Below are 20,918 nucleotides of genomic sequence, written 5' to 3'. Positions count from 1 at the left end.
GTCAATACAGTATAAATGCTGCCCCCTTGTGGCCCGTTTACACAACACACCCACAGGAGACACATACAGTAAATAAACCATACAGTATATACTCACCAACCACATTAGGTACACCTCTAGTCTCCGGGTCTACAAAAGCAAGTACTGCAAGTCCGAAAATCAGCAGTGGTTGTAAGCAAGCCTCCTGAGGATTCAAATTGAATACTAAAGAGTTAATTTTGTCATTTTCTTAAAAAACAAGCTATTTGTTTAATAACTGTTGTTTGTCTACATGTGCCCTGTGATTGGCTGGCCACCAGTCCAGAGTGTACCCCGCCTCTCGCCCGAAGCCAGCTGGGATAGGCTCCAGCATAGCCCCATGTTGGCTGTTATTAATGTGTTATTTGTAGCATATTAAGCTGCTGCTACGTCTTATATGCTGCATGCGGTGTTGCTACCATTGGAACCTTCATTTCCCTCAATGAAGTTTGATGTAATTTAATCCGACATCCTCCATCTAACGACCGCCTGCTTTGTGTAAACAAACAGCACAATCAGAGCATTTATGAATGGGGCGTTACTGTTTTAGCTCCACCAATGAGGCATCGGTGATGCAACAGTTGTATTGAACTCCAAGTGCGGTTAAAGCCGCCGTGATGAGTCTACCTTATTATCCTGTAGCGGGGGTTTGGAGGGTGACACACGAGCACGCGCACACGGAGCGCTCGCCTACAAACACAACAGCAATATTCATCTATGGTGAGTTAGGACAATTTTGACGAAGAAAAAAATAAAAACAACAACAATTATTACACATTTTTTTTTAATGTTTTGTCACAAAGAAGATTTGCTTAGAAAAAGGTAAGGTGAAAAAAATACAATTGTTACTTATCTATTTGCATGTCATGCTGGCAGTTTGGACCACATGCGAGAAGAACGTCACGACTGTTCGTATAATCACTGTACAAAAAAGAAGCTGGGAAAGATGAAACACCTACAGGGAAGGGATGAAAACAGGTGTGTTGGGAGGGGGGGTCATCAGTCATGTGACTTGTTCCCGACTGAGACGAAACGCTGGCATGATGGCAGTGAAAGGGTGGGGGGGTAGAGTGGCGTATCAAAAAAGGTATAAAACCAAAAACCTACTAATGATTGCTGACGGTGATGGAGGGGTGGGGGCGGGGTCAATCAGTCTCCCTTTGGCTTCTGATTGGTCACTAAAAAGACATCCCTGCTCTCGACCAGACGAGATGGCCGGCCGCGGCGTATCGGAGCGTGGCCGGCGGGCTCAGTCTGTGCTGACCTGAGTGACCTGCGCGTCGGCCGTCTGGTTGCTGGACTGGATGAACATGGGCTGAGTCAGCTCCTGGCCCGCCGGCACCGTCACCTGCTGGATCTGGTACAACTGCTGCAAGGGACAAGGACAACCGAGCGCAAGGATGACGCCACTGGAGTCTTTTTGGTTGTTTGTTTGTTTTAAAAGGTGCGCCCTAAAAAGGGATACCTGGCCATCGGTAAACTGGTTGAACTGTTGCTGCCCTTGTTGGACTTCGGTCTGTGTGATCTGCAAGCGGAACAACTCTTTTACTACTCAAGTCTCGAATTGAAGACTATTACTAATTTGGGGGTTGCATACCTGCTGTGTGTTGGCGAGGGTTTGAATCTGTCCTTGCACCACCTGCGCCCCGGACACCGGCTGTGCCAAACGGATGTACTGCAGCTGGCCTGTATTGAGCTGCACCTACAGGCAGCCGACACAAGGGGGAGACAAAATTCAGCAGTCTCTCCAGCCAGTACAGACTAGTGACCATAATACTACATATCACTTTTATTGAATATGTTTTGACTAATAATAGACCACAGTCTATCACCAAAGAACAGTTATTACTGAATTAGATGTTTCTTAATTAATTGATAAAAGGGCTGCACGGTGGCCTAGTGGTTAGCATGTTGATTGGCCACACAGTCTGGAAGATAAGGGTTCAAATCTCCACTGGACATTTCTGTGTGTTCTCCCCATAAGTATTCCACCTTCCTCCCACATTGTAAACCATGCGTTAGGTTAAACGTGAATGGCTATGTGTTTATATGCGCTCTGCCATTGGCTGCCGAAAAGCTCGGATAGGTTCCAGCATATCACATGACCCTAGCAAGGATCAGCGGCATAGTATATGAATGAATAATTCATTTCTGGAAAACTGTAATACAGGGAGGGAGTAATAATCAAACAGCATCATTACAAGGGACGACTGTTTATGTGAGGGAATATTATTTAGTATTATATTTGATATTTTGGTAACACTTTACAATAAGGTACGCAAAATAACACTCATTAGTTCATGAGTTCCTCAGTAACTTCCCTAAATGTATGTGCCTTAGTCATGAGTTCCTCAGTAACTACTCTAAATGTATGTGCCTTAGTCCTGAGTTCCTCAGTAACTACTCTCAATGGATGTGCCTTAGCTATGATTTCCTCAATAACTACTCTCAATGGATGTGCCTTAGCTATGATTTCCTCAATAACTACTCTCAATGGATGTGCCTTAGCTATGATTTCCTCAATAACTACTCTCAATGGATGTGCCTTAGCTATGATTTCCTCAATAACTACTCTCAATGGATGTGCCTTAGTCATGAGTTCATCAATAACTACTCTCAATGGATGTGCCTTAGCTGTGAGTTCCTCAATAACCACTCTCAATGTATGTGCCTCAGTCACAAGTTCCTCAATAACTACTCTAAATGTATGTGCCTTAGTCAATAGTTCCTCATTAATTCTTCATTGGTTCCTCAGTAACCACTCTCAATGTATGAGCCTTAGTCATGAGTTCCTCATTGGTTCCTCAATAAGTACTCTAAATGTATGTGCCTTAGTCATGAGAACAACATTCTCATGCATTACCATGGGAAGGTCCCATATTATGCAAAAGTGACTTTTTAGTGGTGCTGTAACAGTAACGTGTGTCCATACAGCAAAAGAAGTACACAACTTGGAGACACGCACAGCTCATTAGCATTAAAGCTACATAAACAACAACAGAATGCCAGGAAAGGCACTTGAACCTGTGTAACAGACTTCCTGCACGTTATTATGGCACTAAATAATACATATAATAAATAATATAATACATAAATAATAAATATTATAAAACATATAATAAATAATAATAATATAAAAATAATAAATACATCATAAAATAAGCAATCTTCAACGTGTGACTTTCCCTACCGGAATCTGCTGGATCTCTCCCGTGTTGGTGATGATCTGCTGCATGACCTGCATGGTCTGGCCTTGCGCCTGGGCCGTCTGAGCTTGGCCCTGGGCTGCGGTGGCTTGGACGATCTGCACCTGCTGGCCGTCCCCCACCTGCATGGCCACAGGGGCGCTCTGACGAAGACACACAGACAACCAGAGTTCCTTGTTATCACGTGGCCGAGCGGGAGGCCGTTTGACTCCTTGGGTCAACCAAGAGAGGGCGCTTGTCCGCACGGGAAGGTAGTGTGGCGACACCTCATTGTGTGTGTGTGTGTGTTTGACGTATCTGTGCGCGTGTTTACCGTGATGGGTGTGCCCTGTGATTGCACCTGCACTTGCTGTAACTGCTGCATGGTGGCACCTTGAAGCATCTGATGGCCGACAGACAGGGGGAAAAAAAAAAAAAAAGAAAGCCAAAGAGAAAGAGAAAGAGCAGACGGGTGCAGGGGGGGATGAGAAATGGGAGAGAAAGTCAGTGAGAAAGCGGCAACTCAACATGTGGATGCAAGCATGTATGGCGACGTTACACAGCAGCCAATGACGCGACAGCGTGACACATAAAAGCAGTGTTACAGTATGGCATGGTGTAAAAACACGGGTGTCCAACCACAGCCACGCAGGAAAATGGAAGGGGGCGGGGCTCACTGTGATATATTGCTTGTGTGGATTGTGTGTGGATTAGCATCTACAATACATCAATCCAATAAATGCCAAGCCATGGGTGTGGACAGCTCATTTTTTTCTAAAAATACAACATAACAAAATATGTTAAAAGACCATCGTGCCGCCCAGATTTTAACATTTTTTTTTTTTAAGTACAATGAAAACATTTTTATTTGAGGTTCCAAAACAACGCATTTTTAAATGTTTAATGTCTGTTACTATCACATGCCAATGAGATGATGTCATCATATCACGCTGCAGCCCTCCACAGCCACAAAGGCTGCAGTCCCGTGGGAAACGCTGAACCGATATAAAACGCACACGGTCGTCTTTCACCATCTTGTCTTTACATCGCCGTGCAACAGCGTCCTCCGTGGAACCAATCAGCGCAGAGAATGATGAGGTCAGCGGTAAAGATGGCCAAGCCAGAGGCTTTAAAAGTCATAATTGAGCTGCAATTTGGCTTCTCTCACCTCATTTTCTCTCTGGAGAGCAGAGCAACGCTTTCGTATTACGTGGAGGAGCGTTTTGCCCTCGTTGTCGTTAGGCGTAATTAATTCGCTATTTGCTCAGATGAAATACTTCCTCTCTTCAGAGGAGTGTGTGTGTGTTTGAACTATTCCTGCTGGTGTGAGATTGTCCGGTGCAAAGACGAGCGTCAACAAATCAGGAGGAGGCGTGGTACCTGTCCTTGTTGCGGCTGCGCGATGATAATCTGCCCGGGTTGGATGGTGGCGGCCGCTTGCGAGCCGGCCTGCTGGGCCGGTTGGGCGCCCTGCACTTGCACAGCGCCTGGTTGCTGGGCCAAGGTGAAGTAGTACTGGAGAGGCTCTGCTGGGGCCACGGTTTGACGCATCTCCTCCTGAAGATCATACACAAACGCACACACACACACAAAGAGAAAAAGGAAGCTTGTCAGCGCATTACATCTCCCTGAAGAGTGTTATCAGGTGTAATGGTAGAGGGAAGCGACTGATGAATAACTGATGGGCTGTGACCGAGGGGGGGAAAAAGTGATGCAGTCTGGACCCGAGATCCATTACAAGCATCATGCTGGTCAATAACACTGAGTGTACGCTCCTAGGGGGCGGGTGGAGGAGGGGGGGGGAAACCTGTCCGAAACGTCTTGCTAAGATAAAGAATGATTGAAATTGATTAAGAGCCGCGTGTCAGGATCCGTGTTGGATAGTGCAACCAACCTGCGGCGCTTCCCGTGCATTCAGTCATTTGTGCCACAAATGGATTTACGCCACCCATTGGGCCTGGCTCATAAACACATCATAAAGGGGCTATCTGGGTATGTACAGTCGCTTGTTCTTCCAACTAAGTACATTACATGGCATCGGAACATGCCCGCTTTGCCAGAGAGTAAGAAGACGTAGCAAGAGGATTCAGGGTGGACAGCACAGCCGTTTTGTCGCAATATTTAGTGAGTTTGCCCGGAAGCACTTTTAAATGCTGGAGCCTATGGTACTATCATTGGTGAAAAAAAATATTGAACTGCAATTTCTATGCAGTATTCTTGTCACTAAGTATCAGTAATGCTATGAGACATGATGTACATTACATTACTGCCCCCACACTGCTGGGAGAATGGCTACCGTAGCCAGCAGAGCCCAGCCGCCATGCCGTGGCTGAGACTGAGTGGGGAAATAAATGTTATAAAAGGTTAAGTTTAGAATAAGTAAATTGGAGAGGCTAATGAGTTAGCTTGTAAACAAAAAATAAGACAAGTGTAAAAATGATGATATGGTGTGTCATTGCATGTCCAAAGGATATGACAACAACACAGGCTACTTTGTGTCTAAAATGGCTTGGTAAAGGTGACTATAGGGGTGCTATTTCATGCCTAGAAGGTTCTAATAACGCTTAGAAAGCCATAAACAGGTTTTCTGTGCTTTGACTACAAAAATATTCTGCTCATATTCACTTGTGACGGTCGGGGTCGGGAACCAATGAACATCCATAAGCGAGGGATGACTGTAGAGGAGTACAGGAAGTAGTACGGGAGCGTCGGCGTGAGGTCTTCTGGATCCCAACGAGGGTTTTCCGTCCCCAAGAGTGTAAACACCCCTCTCCCAGCTCCATGACAGCACAGCTGAGAGTGTAGGATGTTTACATGCCGGGAGACAGCCCACTCGGCAAACCACTCACAATAGTCCACCCAATCGTACGAGAAGGTTTGCGTTCCTGGCGGCGTCATCGTTGTTTTTGACGTAAGAGGCAATAAGACGCTGCAAACATCCGACTGAAAGCCCTCACAGCTCAGACGCCAGCTTCCAGTCAAGGATGTTTACAGCACCTCCTGGTTGCCAACAGGGGAACAGCGGCAGAGTTGAGCGCGACGACCTTCATCAAAGCAGCGAGTTCAAAGCAGCAAAGCAAAAAAAAAAAAAAAAATCTTACCTGTCGCTTGGGCGGTTTCAGGTCGTCTCGGGGCACGATGTCTATCAGGAAGTCAAACTGGTCAAACTTTGTTATCGCCATGGCGATGTCGTTGCGCTGTGAACGGGAGACGCAGAGTTAAACAATGTAAAAGTTAAGAGTTATGTCAACTTTATTAGGAGAAATTCTAATTCTAAGAAAAGTTTTGAATACACTTCCTGTACATTCTGAGGCGTGTAAATGTCTTTTTGAAGCACAGCCTCTGGCTGCCATGCCGCTTCCTGTGTCCACAGCAGAGCGCCGCCTCTGTGGAATTTTCCACAGGATATTGGCTGTCAGACCCCCCCCCCCCATTGTGACCCTCCCAGCACTAGGAGCTATTTATAGCAGCTTGATTAATATCTGGCAACACCGGGTCACACATCTACACTTGTTCCATTGATGGGTGTTGCCATGGTGACCCACAAGCGGCGTACCCTCTTTACAATGGGACCCGGCGAGTCAAGAGAAGCAGACCTGCAGGAGCGTCATGCATTGCTAATGTGCCATCTGTGGTGTAACCAAGGTGTAAACCACTTGGAATCAGGTTTCTATTTCGAGCCGGCAGACAAGAGGACGTGTGACGCCAAAGAAAAAGGTGAATCCAACCAACTTCCAAAGTAGGTCTGGAGTTTTTCATCTTCAGAGCTGATGAATGTGATAACGCCGCCTTCTTTTGCTGCCTTTTCACCTGCCGGCATCACACTAACACACACACACACACACACACACACACCGGCCGCTAATCTCTGCAAGGTATGTGAATGGATAAAGTAGACTTAAGGGCTTTCATGTTCTGCCTCAAAATTTTCCCTTCTTAACATCCCGGTGAGATGAGCTCTAATCTGAGTTCCCAACTGTTCCCATCACTGCCCCGCTTCATTCTTGCCCCCTCGCATCATTCCCAGAGTCCAGCTTATTCAACTTTGGGGGCGGCACAGCGCCCCAAATGGCACCATAGGGTGGTGGTGGGGGAGAGGAAAGTGGGTCAGTGGCGCCTGCCTGGCTTTGCATTCAGAGTCAGTGGAGGGAGAGAAAAGCGAAGGCAGAGTCGTTCCTCGAGGGGGGATGCTGGTATGAGGCCCCTTGCTTTCATGTGCACACACCGACAGGCGCTCGGTAAACAGACGTGCTACGGAGCAGTTTGGGCGTCTTGCCCAAACGTGGGAATCTTGAAGATGAGGTGGCCCCACTGGGTGGCGCTATGTCAAACTGTGGACCCTGATGCTTGGGCTCTCCTTTATACACAGCAGAACCTGTTGACAGTGCATCTATGATTTTGTGTCAATGGGAAGCACTGGTGGTGGGTGCCAACACTTTTGACACTTCTGGAATATATTATAATTTATATAAAAATGTCAAAGTTAACCCGTTAACAACGTGAGAAAGACGTGGGGGGGGGGGGGGGTCCATTTCACCCTGCAATAAAAGCCTGTTGAAGTTTGCTGCTTATTTTACCTAACAATTATTGACACCTGGTCAATCAATGTAGAATACTACATTCACAATTTTAATGTGGCTTCCTTGTATTCATATTTTAGTTCATTTCGTCATTTTTTATTTTATTCTCCGCAATGCATTAGCTTTAATATGCATTTTTTTAAACTTAAAATAGGCCATATTCAACAATGAAAGAGTATGATTTAGTACCGTATTTTCTGGACTATAAGTCGCTCCAGAGTATAAGTCGCACAAGGACAAAAATGCATAATTAGGTAGAAAAAAAAACAAACATAAGTCACAGTGGAGTATAAGTGGCATTTTTTGCGGGTAATTTATTTTCCAAACTACTTGACCAAAACAGACATTATGTCCTCTTGGAAGGAAAGTTCTAACAATAATAAAATAATATAGAACAAGCTGAATAGGTGTAAGATATGCTAACACAATGCTTATTCCGATACACAAAAAATAAATATGAACAGAAAAGGTGTCCAGTGTTTATGTAACATAAACACTTTTTTCATTTATAAGTCACTCTGGAGTATAAGTCGCAGGAAGAGCCAACCTATGAAAAAAAAGTGTGACTTATAGTCCGGAAAATACGGTAATTAATGTATGTTTGAAAAAGTGATTGCAGCTGGGATGCGGTGAGGGACGGCTGTACAGGCTTCAATGTTGGCGGCCATTGTGCAGATTCCTGAGGAGGAGTTTATTCCAGTTTATTCAAATCCCAGAAAAAGTGGGTGAGTTTGATGTCTGAGTGTGATGAGGTGTATAATAATAATAAGAAGAAGAAGAAGAAGAAGAAGAAAAGCAACTCCAAGAGGGTCCATGCATCGCCGTGCTTGTGCTAATTTCTCAAAGAGACACCAAACAAGCAAAGAGAGAGAGAGAGAGAGCGAGCGAGAGAGAGCTACATCGGCGACTGCTCCCCGCCTGACCTGTAGCGTGCGTCGCTTGTTGTCCTCCGTGTGGATCCACGCTCGGAGGGTGAGCTCTGTGATGAATATCTGCGCCGCCTTGGCAAACAGAACCGGAGCCTCGGCGCTGATCATCTGCAGAGTTGACAACACCCACCATATCTTAAAAACGTCAATCAAATGCGCTCGCCGGATTTGCGAGAATCGCACAAATCACACAAAGTGTAATAAACAAGCAGATGAATCAAGCTGCTGGGAACTAAACTGACAAGTGAGGTAAAGAAGCATAAAAAGAGTCTTGAGTGGCATTTTAACGTGATAAAAACACAGCAACATGATGATGATGATGATGATGGACAAATGGACATGCAGTGCACACAAACTAGCGAGGCTGCCAGAAGGGTCCCGCGTCAAATATGGCTGGGATCTCCTGATCTCTTTACCGCTTTAAGCCACTGCTTAACGGAGGGGACGGTGCTCTTGACACGACACGCTCGGGCTGTGAACAGTCCAGAGCTGATAATCTGCCGTAATGAGCAAAATAATCGCTGGCACGTGCGCGGACCGTCAAATGCAGTGCACTCGAGATGGATTGGGCTTGAGAGCATATTCTCCTAGTTACCAGGAACTTCTTTGTCCTGGGTAAAGTGACTTGGTAAATCTGTGTGCTTTGGGTTTCCGCCGCACCTCCAAGTTCAGCTGCTCAAATCGGCTTGATGACGTACATTTTCTTAGAGTCATCCGTCTGTCTTCTTGTAGCATCTCTTCTTTTGCTACATTCAAGAATCAAAATGAAGCTTGTAAAAATGAAAAGCACACCATGTGGTACTTTGAGGGAACAATGTGTTTTTTTTTTTTGATCCAGGTAGACCTGCCACCATAATCAATAAATCAATCAACTGCCCTTCTTGCCCAACTTGACAAGATGCCTCAACACCAGGGAGCGTTGGTTCTATAGCTGAATGAGTGAACGCTCCTGTCAATCATTCGGTCTATAGACGTCTTTTCAAAAAGTAACCTTTACTGCCAAAGACTTCTATCAACGGCTTCGTGGTGGACGAGTGGTTAGCACGCAGACTAGCAAGCTAGGAGACCCGAGTTCAATCCCACCCTCGGCCATCTCTGTGTGGCGTTTGCATGTAAAAAATTGTCCATAGGTATGAATGTGGGTGTGAATGGTTGTTTGTCTATATGTGCCCTGTGATTGGCTGGCCACCAGTCCAGGGTGTACCCCGCCTCTCCCCCAAAGTCAGCTGGGATAGGCTCCAGCATAACCACGACCCTCGTGAGGATGAGCGGTATATAACGTCTAAGAAAATGATCGATCATTTCTAAGACAATTACAGTCCAGCAAAATGTGTTATGGTGGCAGGCCTAGACCTAGTCCTAGACCCGGGTCATTTTGGTTGAAACATGACAACGTATCTCCAGATATCTTCAAACATGTGTACGTACATATCAGTACGTACATATTATTATTACATATATGTATTTCTTTTGTATTTGTTTTGGTTGGTTTGAAATAAACTAAACTAAACTAAAGTAAAGTAAAGTAAACAAATGCCAGTCTGCAGATTGTGGATGAGAATGACGTGTTTTGTGTGTACCTTAGTGGTCAAGCGTTTAATTCGATACCGGTACACTGTATGTGGTGCAGTTACGTTGTGTGCTCCGCATGTCCTACTTTTGGTTGCACCGTGAGTAAGGGTGGGTGGTCTGAGAACACAGAAAATGAAGCCCTTTTGGATAACAGTACTGCTTCAGCACTTTACCTTGACATCCTCATCCAGCTTCATGATCTTCTTGATTCGAGCCAGGGGCAACTCCTGCACGCGGAAGTCCTTCTGAAATGTGCAGATTTTAGCGAGCTGCCACACAAATGACGTGGCGGGCTTCTTCGGCAGACTCACCACAGTCAGGTTCCTGATCTCCTCCATGACGCGAGGCCAGAAGGACTGCAGTGTCTGCTGGGCATCGCTGCCGCCGGCGCCGAAGGAATCTGCGGACATGATCTACGCGGCTGCAAGGGGGAGGACAGAGGCATAATATTGAGTATGAAGCCACATTTCCACCAACAGTACATTTCATTTCGCTATAAAAAAAAAGCGGCCAACACCAGACTTCCAGACTTCAGCCATGATTATGAATACCCTGACATGAACTGGACCACTTGGTGCCTTATTAGAAGACACTTAATATAGACACGTCAAAGACAAAAGCATCCACATGTTCCATCCCAGACTATTATTATCTTCATAGTCCACTTTAAAACAAGGCTTCTATTCTGGGGGTGCTAACATTCCTGTAGAAAGCTGCCGCCACACACGTGACGCCGTTGCACCCGTTCTCTTGCAAAAGGAATCTGAGCAACGCAAACATGCACGTTCAAGAGTGTGGCTTGCTAAGGAGAGGAAGAGAGGGGGGGGTGTCTGAAAGTGGATCCAGCAGGTTACTATGGCATGCCAGGAATCTGCTTTGGAGGGGGGGGGCGCAATATCGGGCTGCCTGTCTGGGCATGCAGGGCTCCCGGTGTCTGGAACGCACCCTTGCTCTCCGCTCAAGAGATGCGGGGAGTGTTAATCACAAAGTGCCACAGGCTTTGGCGCACGTGGGGGGGGTTGGGGGCAAGAGGCAGACAACCACTGTACCAACTGCGGATATGTGGGTCAAACGCTTACCAAGCACCGGGAATACATAGCAGGTAGGAGGCGCGGCTCTTCATTCTTGGGTTCAATTGGGTTTTACAATAATGTGACGTTATACTACTGCGGAGGAGCGATTGCATTAACTGTTGAATACGTCTTTGTGGATTATGGAAGTCTTTCCATTCATTTTCTGCAACCATTTAGTCGAGTGATTGTGCTGCAGGTTTTTGACTTTGTGGATTATTCTAGTCTTTCTGGTGGTTTCTGTTTCTAACTGGCGAGGGGCAATTGCAATAATTATACAACAGGTATTTAGTTGAGTAATTGCACCGCAGGTTTTTGACGGTGGATTATTTTAGTTTATCCACGGATTTTCTGTAAAAATGCGTCAGTAATGATAGGTAACCGGGGCGGAGCTATCACAGTAATTATACGACTGATATGTAGTGGAGCGGGTGTACTGGAGCCTTTCTATTGATGTATTTCATAAAAGTTGATGGTTATCTATTATAGAACTGGAGGGAAGCGATCGCATTGCAGTCGTTCTGCGACAAAACTGCCCCCCCAACCCCCTCCCGCAAAATTGTAAACCGAGGCGATACACCGGAAATGTGAAAAACGTATCCATCAGCACCAGAATTTACTGTCCACAAGGTTTTATGGACATACTGTATGTTGTTATGCTAACTCATTTTGAATGTTCCACTCCAGGCCTTTAGGGGGCAATGTTGCACAGGTAAATTGTTGGAAAACGGCAAAAGAAAACCTCAATTTTGTCCACAATAATAAGTTGTCCACAAACTTTGAAATGGACATTACTAACATAAGCCAAGTGTGCTTGGCAGAAATATTAATAAAGTGCTAATGTAGAAGGACAGTCATGGGAGAGGGGGTGGGTGGGGGGGGGGGGTCACTGCTGCGTAGCCTAAATCGATGAGACACACAGGCAGCGGGGAGGCTACTGCACAAATCAATGGGGTCGCTTGTGGCTGCGCCACGACAGCAGAGTGATCGACCTTGACAATGGCGCCTCTCCGGCGTTCGCTTGATTTCAAGGTTGATTGAAAACACCGGCGGCCGACTCCTCGGTAATCCTCGCGGACGCAGCTCTGTCGTCTCCGGCCAACAGGTGATGTGTCGGCGCCGTCAACGGCATTTGTTTCCGTCTTGTGACAATGTCCGACAAGACATCCGCGTCCCTTTGTACGCGCCTGCCAGCACGAGTCTCTCTCACCTGAACAATAATTGAGCCCATTACTGAGCAGCATTAGCCTTAATGCCTCGTAACAATGTGAGCTGGGGGGGAGAAGTTGGGGGTGGGCAGAGGAAACAAAAGCCATTTGACTGATGACATGTAAAGCACACACTTTCAAATACTTTTTTGCAACCCTACCATCACATGGCGGATGTATACAAAATGAAAATAAGTATTTAATCCTCTCGTAGGCATTAGGAATTCTGGCTGTCACAGACCAGTTAGACGCTCCCAATCAACTTGTTACATGAATTGGGGGTGTGACCAATCACTCAATAACTCTTACTAACCACATTTATATGAAAGACACCGGTTCACGGAATCGGACAATCCGACAGCTTCCAACCTCTCCAACATGGGTAAGATCCAAGAGCTCTCTCAAGACCTCAGAGACAGGATTGTTGACCTGCACCAATCTGGAATGGGCTACAAAAACACTAGCAAGGTGCTGGGTATTAAAGTAACAACTGTGAGAAAATGTAAGAAGTATAACACGACCATCAATAGACCTCGGTCTAGCGCTCCACAGAAGATTTCACCTCAGGGCGTGGCGACGATCGTGACAACTGTGGGAAATCGTCCTGCAACCACTCAGCGGGAATTGGTGAATGACCTCGGTCTAAAATATGCCAAGCGTCACCCTCAAAGATGCACAAAAGGATTGGGAGAAGGTTCTGTGGTCAGACCAGACCAAAATGGAAGTATTTGGCCTGAACTCAACCAGTCATGTGTGGAGGAAGAGATAATGCCAATGACCCCCCCAAGAACTTGGGCCATGGTTGGGTCTTCCAGCAAGACAGTGACCCAAAGCATACAGCAAAGACAACTCCAATGGAAAATCTATGGAGGGAGCTGAAGGTCCGAGTTGCCAAGTGACAGCCCACCAACCCTAATCACTTAGAGAGGATCTGCAAAGAAGATTGGGCTAAAATTTCCCCTGGTATGTGTGCTAACTTTGTGGCTAACCACAACAAACTTCTGACGGCTGTGCTTGCAAACAAAGGCTTTGCCCCCAAGTGTTAGCTTTTAGCTAGTGGGATCAAATACTTATTGCCCTCAATAGGTAAAAAATATATTCTTTAGAGGTATTTTCTTTTTGGTATTTTGTCTATAAAAGTATAGAATGATCATGTCTTTATTAGTGGGCAAACTTGCCATTGAGGAAGATGTAGCCACCCATGCCATTCCCACTGTATATGGAAAGTATTTTTTAATCACACAATTGTTTTGTTTACGCACACATGCGCAAACAATGCTCTTATTTTGAAGGACGATCACAGAAGTGTGGAGAATGTGTATTTACGGCAAAGACAAGCTGCGTTCAAGTTGGTGAAAATATACTCATCCGAAAATATACTCATGCTAAAAAGTAAGCTAACTCCCGCTAGCTTCCATTCACGCTCTTTCAGGCAATTCAGATTATGGCTAACGCAAGGTGTGTTATGCTACACTGCGGGCCGTTGAGGACTATCCATCGTCTCGTCTTCCCTACGGCACCGTCGTCCTTCGCCAGGTCGTTGAGCGAGACAGATGACGGTGTCCGGTTGCTCTGTGACGTCTGTCCACAGCAGCGCCTTCTCCTCCGCTCTCCCGTCTCGTTTGTGTTTACTTTACGACTTTCAACTGATCCGCCGCGCCGGCCCTCGCCCTCTCGCTTGCGAGCCTCTCAGAGAAAGTCAATGCCGCTCGGCTGAATCAGCAGCACTAATGTTGTTCCGAATCTGGACCTCTCTCTCTCTCGCTCGCTCGCTCTCATTCCGCTGTCTCATCCTTTGCTCGCTTTCCGCCCTGCTTGCTGGCACGCCACGTCAAGCCGGCCGCTCACGGCAGCAGCATCAGCAACTCACTCCAACTCTGACATCACTTTGGAGACGGCCCCAATCAGTGCGAGCAAAAGACGAGATAACACCAGTCAGCCATACGCATCCACTTACTCTGTAATTCCAAAAGCAAGCACAAGTGTAATTGGCTGTGAAAATAAATTGGTCTTTGGTTAAGGGAAATATTTTGCAGCTAATTGCCTTCTTGATGAGCGGATGGCTGCTCAAATGGAGCCTCCGCTCTCACAAACGGGACTTCACACGAAACTGCACAAGGTCATCCGGGAGGAAACGGCATGGGAACGCCGAGGAGCTGATGCGTAGTTCAAATGCCAATGTTTCCCATACATTTATTCCTCTTGCTCATTAACACATTATAATGGGACTGTCATTCCAACTCCATACTGTAGATGGCATTGTAACTTCTCAACAAACCTTCTACAAAGAGTTTGTAGCAAAGAATAAGATACACACGGTGTTGCCGACTTGCCCCTGTAGTGTCTGTTTTAGGGCGGCAACAATTATTTGAATAATTAGAGTACTTGGATTAGAAAAAAAAATTAGATTTTTTTTATTTACTTCAAGGAATCGCTTGCATCACCGCAGTCCCGTCCTGATGAACTCCCAGGGGTTGCCGGTGTGGCTGATGGATACAACAACTATGCGGGTGGATGCACACACCCTCTCGCAAATCGCCACCTATCATATTTGAAGCATCCATGTTGTGTAGGTTGGGTTTGTTTGCGCCGATCGCGCCATGAACTCCATTGCGGAAATGCCCCCCCCCCCCTCCATTTACATGTTTGTTCATTTCTTATTGCGTGACTAAACAAGTAGTGGCGTCATTGGCTCGATTTCAGCTCCTTTTAATAACTGTTTTTATTGTACCTTTAAAATGGTTGCTAAACTGGATGCTAGCTAGTAATAGAACATGCACTTTGTATAATGGATGCTACGTCATCTGGTTGAAATGCTATTGAATCAAATGAACAGAAATACGAATGAATCCCGTAATGATCTTTATTGCCATATTGAGCCAAAGTGTCAATTATTTAAAACTTTGACAATAATATTGACGCATGTCAGGGTTTTTTTTTTTTGCACAACTTGGTTTTGAACCCAAAGTGTGTATTATTTTGTTTTCTTTTTCAAAAAAAACCCTTAACTTAAGCAACTTAAGTAAAAGCTGTGGTACTCTGTTTATTAATTCATTTGTTTTCGACTGACTGTTTGTGATATTATATTCTGTCCTACTTACCTCTTTGCCAAAACATTTATAAAGTGTCAAATTGGATACATATTCCTAAAAATAACCACCAGTTACACTATGCACAGTCCATTTAAGAAATACAACATGTGATTAAACCAATTGATTGTTCATTCTTCAAACGAATGTTTTATTTTTCTTGTAAAACATATTAATGCTCTTTTGCCAAGCAAAAATGTTGTTTTTTTTACCCCAATTATTTGATTAATTGACAAAAATTTCACTAGAATACTCGATTACTAAAACATGAAGTCCTAGTCTGTTAAAAAAAAAATGTTTTTTTCTAACATTAGTGCTTTGCTTTGTTTGCTCACATTTTGTCTCTCATAAAGTCCATAAAAATGACGAAAATTATACAACATAATCTCGCCCCGCCTACAGCCTTGTAAGAAACACTGAATGCCATACAGGAAATGTGCAATCATAAGAAAAATGGGAATTATTTGGAACTTGGAACACCGTTATCCTGAATATCCTGAAGGAGTGGCATATTTGGAGATTGGAATGCCGTGAATCAGTGGAGAAATGTGGAAGTTGTACAGGCTTTTCCGTGGCAAATGCAGAACTACGGAACGGTTGGAATGGGTTGAGAAGTGTGGAGCAGGGAGACGTGCTACGTTGGCTCCTGTTTGATCTCGGCGTTTGGTTAACAGCTACAACTGTGAGCACGCATCACTGCGGAGTGTCTGATCCGTGCCAAAAATAAGCACATTTGCAATAAAGTCAGATCCCGATACTCACCCAATTCAAGCAGACGTACGAGGAAACAATCATGAGATATGACCACGGGAGGAACGGGCAGCCGAGTTATTTCCTTCCTCTGTGCTATGACCTTAACGTGACCTTCCGGAGCGTTCAAGAGGGCCGCACGGAGCGTGCGCGGGGAGTTGGCATGACGGCGCACCAGCTGTGGCGTAAAACTCCAAGCGAAGGTCATCAAAACAAACAGTGTTGCAAGGCGGAGGCGATGGACATCGGCAGCGCTGTTGTTTGACTGGCGGCCGATGAAGGTGACGCGCCGGCCGCTGGCGGACGCGGGATAACTGATGGCGATATCTACAAAGACGACTGGCTCACCTTGAGAGAGTCAAACTGGCATCGCCGCCGCCCACAGGGTCAATCATCTACTACTACAAAAAAAAAGTTCCCAGCCAAGAATTACAGATTAACTGGTAGGTCATGTAACGGTTCACGGGTGCCGTCGCTGTTTTGTGATTGACCGATGCAGGGACGGGGTGGGGGGTGGGGGGTGGGGCATGCCAAATGAGTAAACAAGGTTGCTATGATGCAGGGAAACATCTCACAAACTTTGCCCTTGGTTCCGCTCGGAGCCAACTCCAGGAAGTGCTTGTCACTGATCTCCCAAGGTCATTCGGCAGAGAGAAACAGGAGAGGGAGGAGGGAGAGAGATGGACGGGGGAGTGGAGGGGAGGGGAGGAGAGCGTGTGGGGGAGGAAGAGGAAGAGGAGGACAGGTTTTTCAACTTTCACTGCATGCAGCACTCAAGTGACCCCGGCAGTCCGGGGCCTACCGCCTACCGTGTGCGACAGGGCGCACAACAAAAAGCCCCCCTCCCCCCACGTTCAGATTACTTTGGGTTTCGCTTCCTCTCCACATATTTCCTCCTGCTGCTGACATGAGAAACTGCAGGATTCCGAGCTCACATTCCTGTGACCTTCATCCAAGGCTAGCGCTACCTGCCCACGCTGACGTCGCATGCACGCCAGGCGGGCGGGCGGCGGCAAGGGCAAACGCCGGGCCCGCCGTGACCTTAGTGGCCTTGGCTTCTGTTTGGCGCTCTCTGCGGCGTGACCGCAAACGATAGTCAAATCTCGACGCGAGACAACAGCCAAACCCTGGGATTTGGCAGCGAGGGCTTCAACTTAGGGAGTTATTTTTAGTCTTCCTCAAATCTGCAGCACTCTTCCCCCGATGGGATGCAGTTTTGTCAAAATGGAAACTTTCAGTGGAGGGGGGGGGGGGGGGGAGACAAGATTCCATCAGTAGACATCAGATCAGAACATTACACCCCCAACCAGTGTCTGTCCCATCTGGATGGCTGGCAGTGCCGGAGAGGGGGGTCACGGGGGGGGGCTCCGAAGGGTCACTGCGACCAGCTGCACCTCCACCCCTCGAGGACCCCCCCCGACACTGACAACCCCAACACATTTCCTTCCAAGATGGATGCCATCACCGCTACACAGCCCTGCGTCACCGTCTGCCGCTAACGTGTAAACAAGGACATTTGGGAGAGGGGAGGAGGTGGGGGACTGGGGAGGGGGGACGGGGGCGGGGGGGGGGGGTGGAGTCCAATCTCCCGCACGCAGAGGTAATGCAGCCGGGACATCAACGCCACCGGGAAAGTCAGGCACTTGCGCTGTGGTGGAAGTGCTGCAGGGTCGCTGACAGCCACAGGAGGACATCTGACGTGTGTGTGTGTGTGTGTGTGTATCGCACCACAACATCTTCCACAGCAACCAAGACAAGTCAAGGACAACAACTGGACTCACAACCACACAACTCTGCCGTCCCAAAGTGGACACCAGGACGGACGCAAGGACTACAATATGAGGCTCAGATCCTAACTTGGACGCTCGCTCTGTTTACAGCAGTCACACTCACCCCCGTGCCCTTCATGGTGGATGGTCCGTCCCGTGTCAGCACAGCATGATGGAGGGGAGTGGGAGAGGGGGGGGGCATCCAGGGGGCCCCTTTTGAGTCTCCTTGAGGAAAAAAAAAAACTCTTGTCTAGCAGTTTGACTTCCTTCCACTGCAGTCTGCTCTCCAAACAACAAACAAAAAAACTCTTGCGCCACTGGACAGTTAAAAAAAAGAAATAAAATAAAAAGCAAGCCCCCACTCTGCCCCCCCTGGCTTGACATGTCTGCTGCCTAAACAGAGCTCACATTCTGGGGCTTCTCTCACCAAAGTGTCCTAACATGGGCTGACCTTTCTCTTGCTGCTTTTTCTCGAACTCTCTGCCCCCGCCGCCCCCGCCCCCCTTTCTTTCCAGCAGTTGACCCCTGCATTTGCCTTGCTGACCCCCCCACTCCGGTGCAAAGAGGAGGGCTGCACAGAGCCGCACTCCGGTGGCTCTCCCCGACTCGGAGGCGAGAGAAAGCCGCTGTGCTCCTTTAACATTCACCACGAATCAATCTAGCCTGCTGCATGACAACCAGAGCCCGCCTTCCTCTGCACACCCAGCCAATAGCGGCGCCGGTCTCTCCAATGTCACTGGCTGGCGGCTGAGCTCCGCCCCTCCCTTTGCCTCCGCCCAACCCCCTTCCACTGACAGCCAACTTCCTGCTCCAAGTTACCTTGAGAGGCAGGATAGGGGTCAGGGAAAAGAAAAAAGAGGAAGAACGAGCGGGGGAAGAAAAAGCGGTGAAAAGAGCAAACAAAAGTTGAATAAAAGACGCCGCCCGTGCTGGCTTGCCTCCGCATTGTTCCTTCCTGCGGCTCCCCCGAGCGAGAAAGCTTCCACGGGCTGCTCTCTGGCAACTGCTCGCCTCTTATTTACAATGTCAAACTAAATGTCTCCCGTGGCCCCGCCTCTGCCGCTCCGCCATTGGCCGACGACGCCGTGACGCAGGCGGCCGCGCCGGCACTCACTGGCCGGGACGGGTGTCAGTGCGGACGCCGCGTGTTTTGCCTCCGCATGATTTTAAAGTACGAGCGCACGGCGAGCGGACGCGCTGTCTCGTGCGTGCGTGCGTGCGCGCACGCGCAGCGTTTGCCCTTGCTTTCTCATTCATCCTTGCTGGGCGGACACAGGTACGACGCTGCATGCGGGGTAGCTAGCTTGTTAGCAGCGTGTCGTCAATGCATGGTTGTTGAAAGCAGGTAGGAGTGCAACAATTGGCGTCACTTCAGCAACTTGCAAAAAAAATAAATAAATAAAATAACATGGACCGGAACCTTAATATGTCAATCAAAGCAAGGGCTACATTTACTGCATGTGTCCTATTTATGGACAAAAATGAAAACGTATTGTTCGTACATGCCAAGAAATTACGCTCAAAGCAACTTTTAAACATGCTGACAACACACAATGGCCCCCTTCTTGTTCGCTTTTAGATGTGTGCCCACCTCAAACGCAGTGACCTTTACTTTAGGACACCCAAGCAAAACATCCCACTGCATCAGCAAGGCCGCATATCACATGATAAATACTTCAAAGTGTTGAAAGTGAAAATATTAGCAGTTACTGGCAAAATATAAATAAATAAAACAGGATCAATCTGCTGTCCGTCAATGAAAAAGCATGTGGGGGTGCTAAGGAAAGCGGAAGGATGGAGAAGGACATCGAGGAGAGCTGTCACAGGATGGGAGGGGGTCAAACAAGGGAAAGATACTCCAGAGATCCGCAACTCAATGTTCTCTTTTCTATTTCTGGGACCAGCACGGGGACCGAAGCGGAAAGCTTCCGCAAAAACCCATAAAAGCCACCGCGCTCCACCACATCGTCCGCGAGTCCGGCTAGCATGGCCGAAGATGCCTAGCTAACGACACCTGCCAAGGTCACGGCAGACAAGGAGGCCTCCCCGTGACCTGCGCGGAGTTGCAGCGGTGGCTTGTTTGCAGATAAAACACACGGCAGGGAAGATTGCAGGTTCCGTAAACATAACGTCGGTAACGCCGACCAGAAGCGTTCACACCACAAACATGCGGAGACACACACGTAAAAGGTTAGATTTTTTGCAAGATCACCTGTCATTTGGACAATTTCACAAGTATAGTAATAAGATTTACTAGAGTTCAAATGCTGAAATAGCAAATATCAGTTTTGAAAATAACATTAATAAAAGAGATAATAAAAAAGCTGGTTAATACATCACAGCCTGACATTCAGTTATGCTAAAATCGGAATTTGCGCAGAAAATTACAATAAATAGGCACCCAAAAAGGCTGATTGGAAGTAAGTGCTATGCTCTTCTGTCGCTTCAGTGTTTGTTTTTTTTTGAAATTTTTCCTTTCAAACATGTGTACGTTTATATATACATAGGTATTTATGTACTTAGCGTATTGCAAATGTGCAATATTTCCATCACTGCATCACTGTTACTACTTCAAACATATTTACTTATTTAACAACCCAATACAATACACTCATATGTGACTTTACTCATCTGTATACACCAGGAGTTATTTGCACTAAAGACCCATTTATCATTGCACTAAAATTAATATATCTGCAATATATCTGCAATACGTATCTGCTCTTGTGCAATATAATGTGTACATTT

General features: G+C 46.9%; 1 protein-coding gene across 2 annotated transcripts; it reads right to left on the bottom strand.

Moving 5' to 3' along the window:
• Positions 1 to 802: 802 nt before the first annotated feature.
• On the bottom strand, positions 803 to 19,054 carry nfyc (nuclear transcription factor Y, gamma). 2 transcript variants are annotated; one of them, XM_058047164.2, is made up of 11 exons: positions 18,295 to 19,050; positions 10,596 to 10,705; positions 10,458 to 10,529; positions 8,707 to 8,820; positions 6,305 to 6,400; positions 4,584 to 4,760; positions 3,538 to 3,606; positions 3,209 to 3,367; positions 1,616 to 1,720; positions 1,484 to 1,543; positions 803 to 1,387 (listed from the first exon to the last, which is right to left on the bottom strand). In XM_058047164.2, exons 2-11 carry the CDS (start codon positions 10,692 to 10,694, stop codon positions 1,268 to 1,270), a joined length of 1,071 nt encoding a protein of 356 aa, XP_057903147.1. In that variant the 5' UTR covers positions 10,695 to 10,705; positions 18,295 to 19,050; the 3' UTR covers positions 803 to 1,267. The 2 variants fall into 2 exon arrangements, with proteins under 2 accessions (XP_057903147.1, XP_057903150.1); XM_058047167.2 differs by lacking the exon at positions 3,538 to 3,606 and having other exon boundaries at positions 18,295 to 19,054.
• Positions 19,055 to 20,918: the final 1,864 nt, after the last annotated feature.

Source organism: Doryrhamphus excisus, linkage group LG7 (genome assembly GCF_037039965.1).
Source record: "Doryrhamphus excisus strain RoL-2023G ecotype Guam linkage group LG7, RoL_Dexc_Guam_v1.1, whole genome shotgun sequence".
NCBI classification, from domain to species: domain Eukaryota; kingdom Metazoa; phylum Chordata; class Actinopteri; order Syngnathiformes; family Syngnathidae; genus Doryrhamphus; species Doryrhamphus excisus.
The sequence above is the reverse complement of the archived record's forward strand: the minus strand, read 5'-3'. Positions and strand labels throughout refer to the sequence as shown.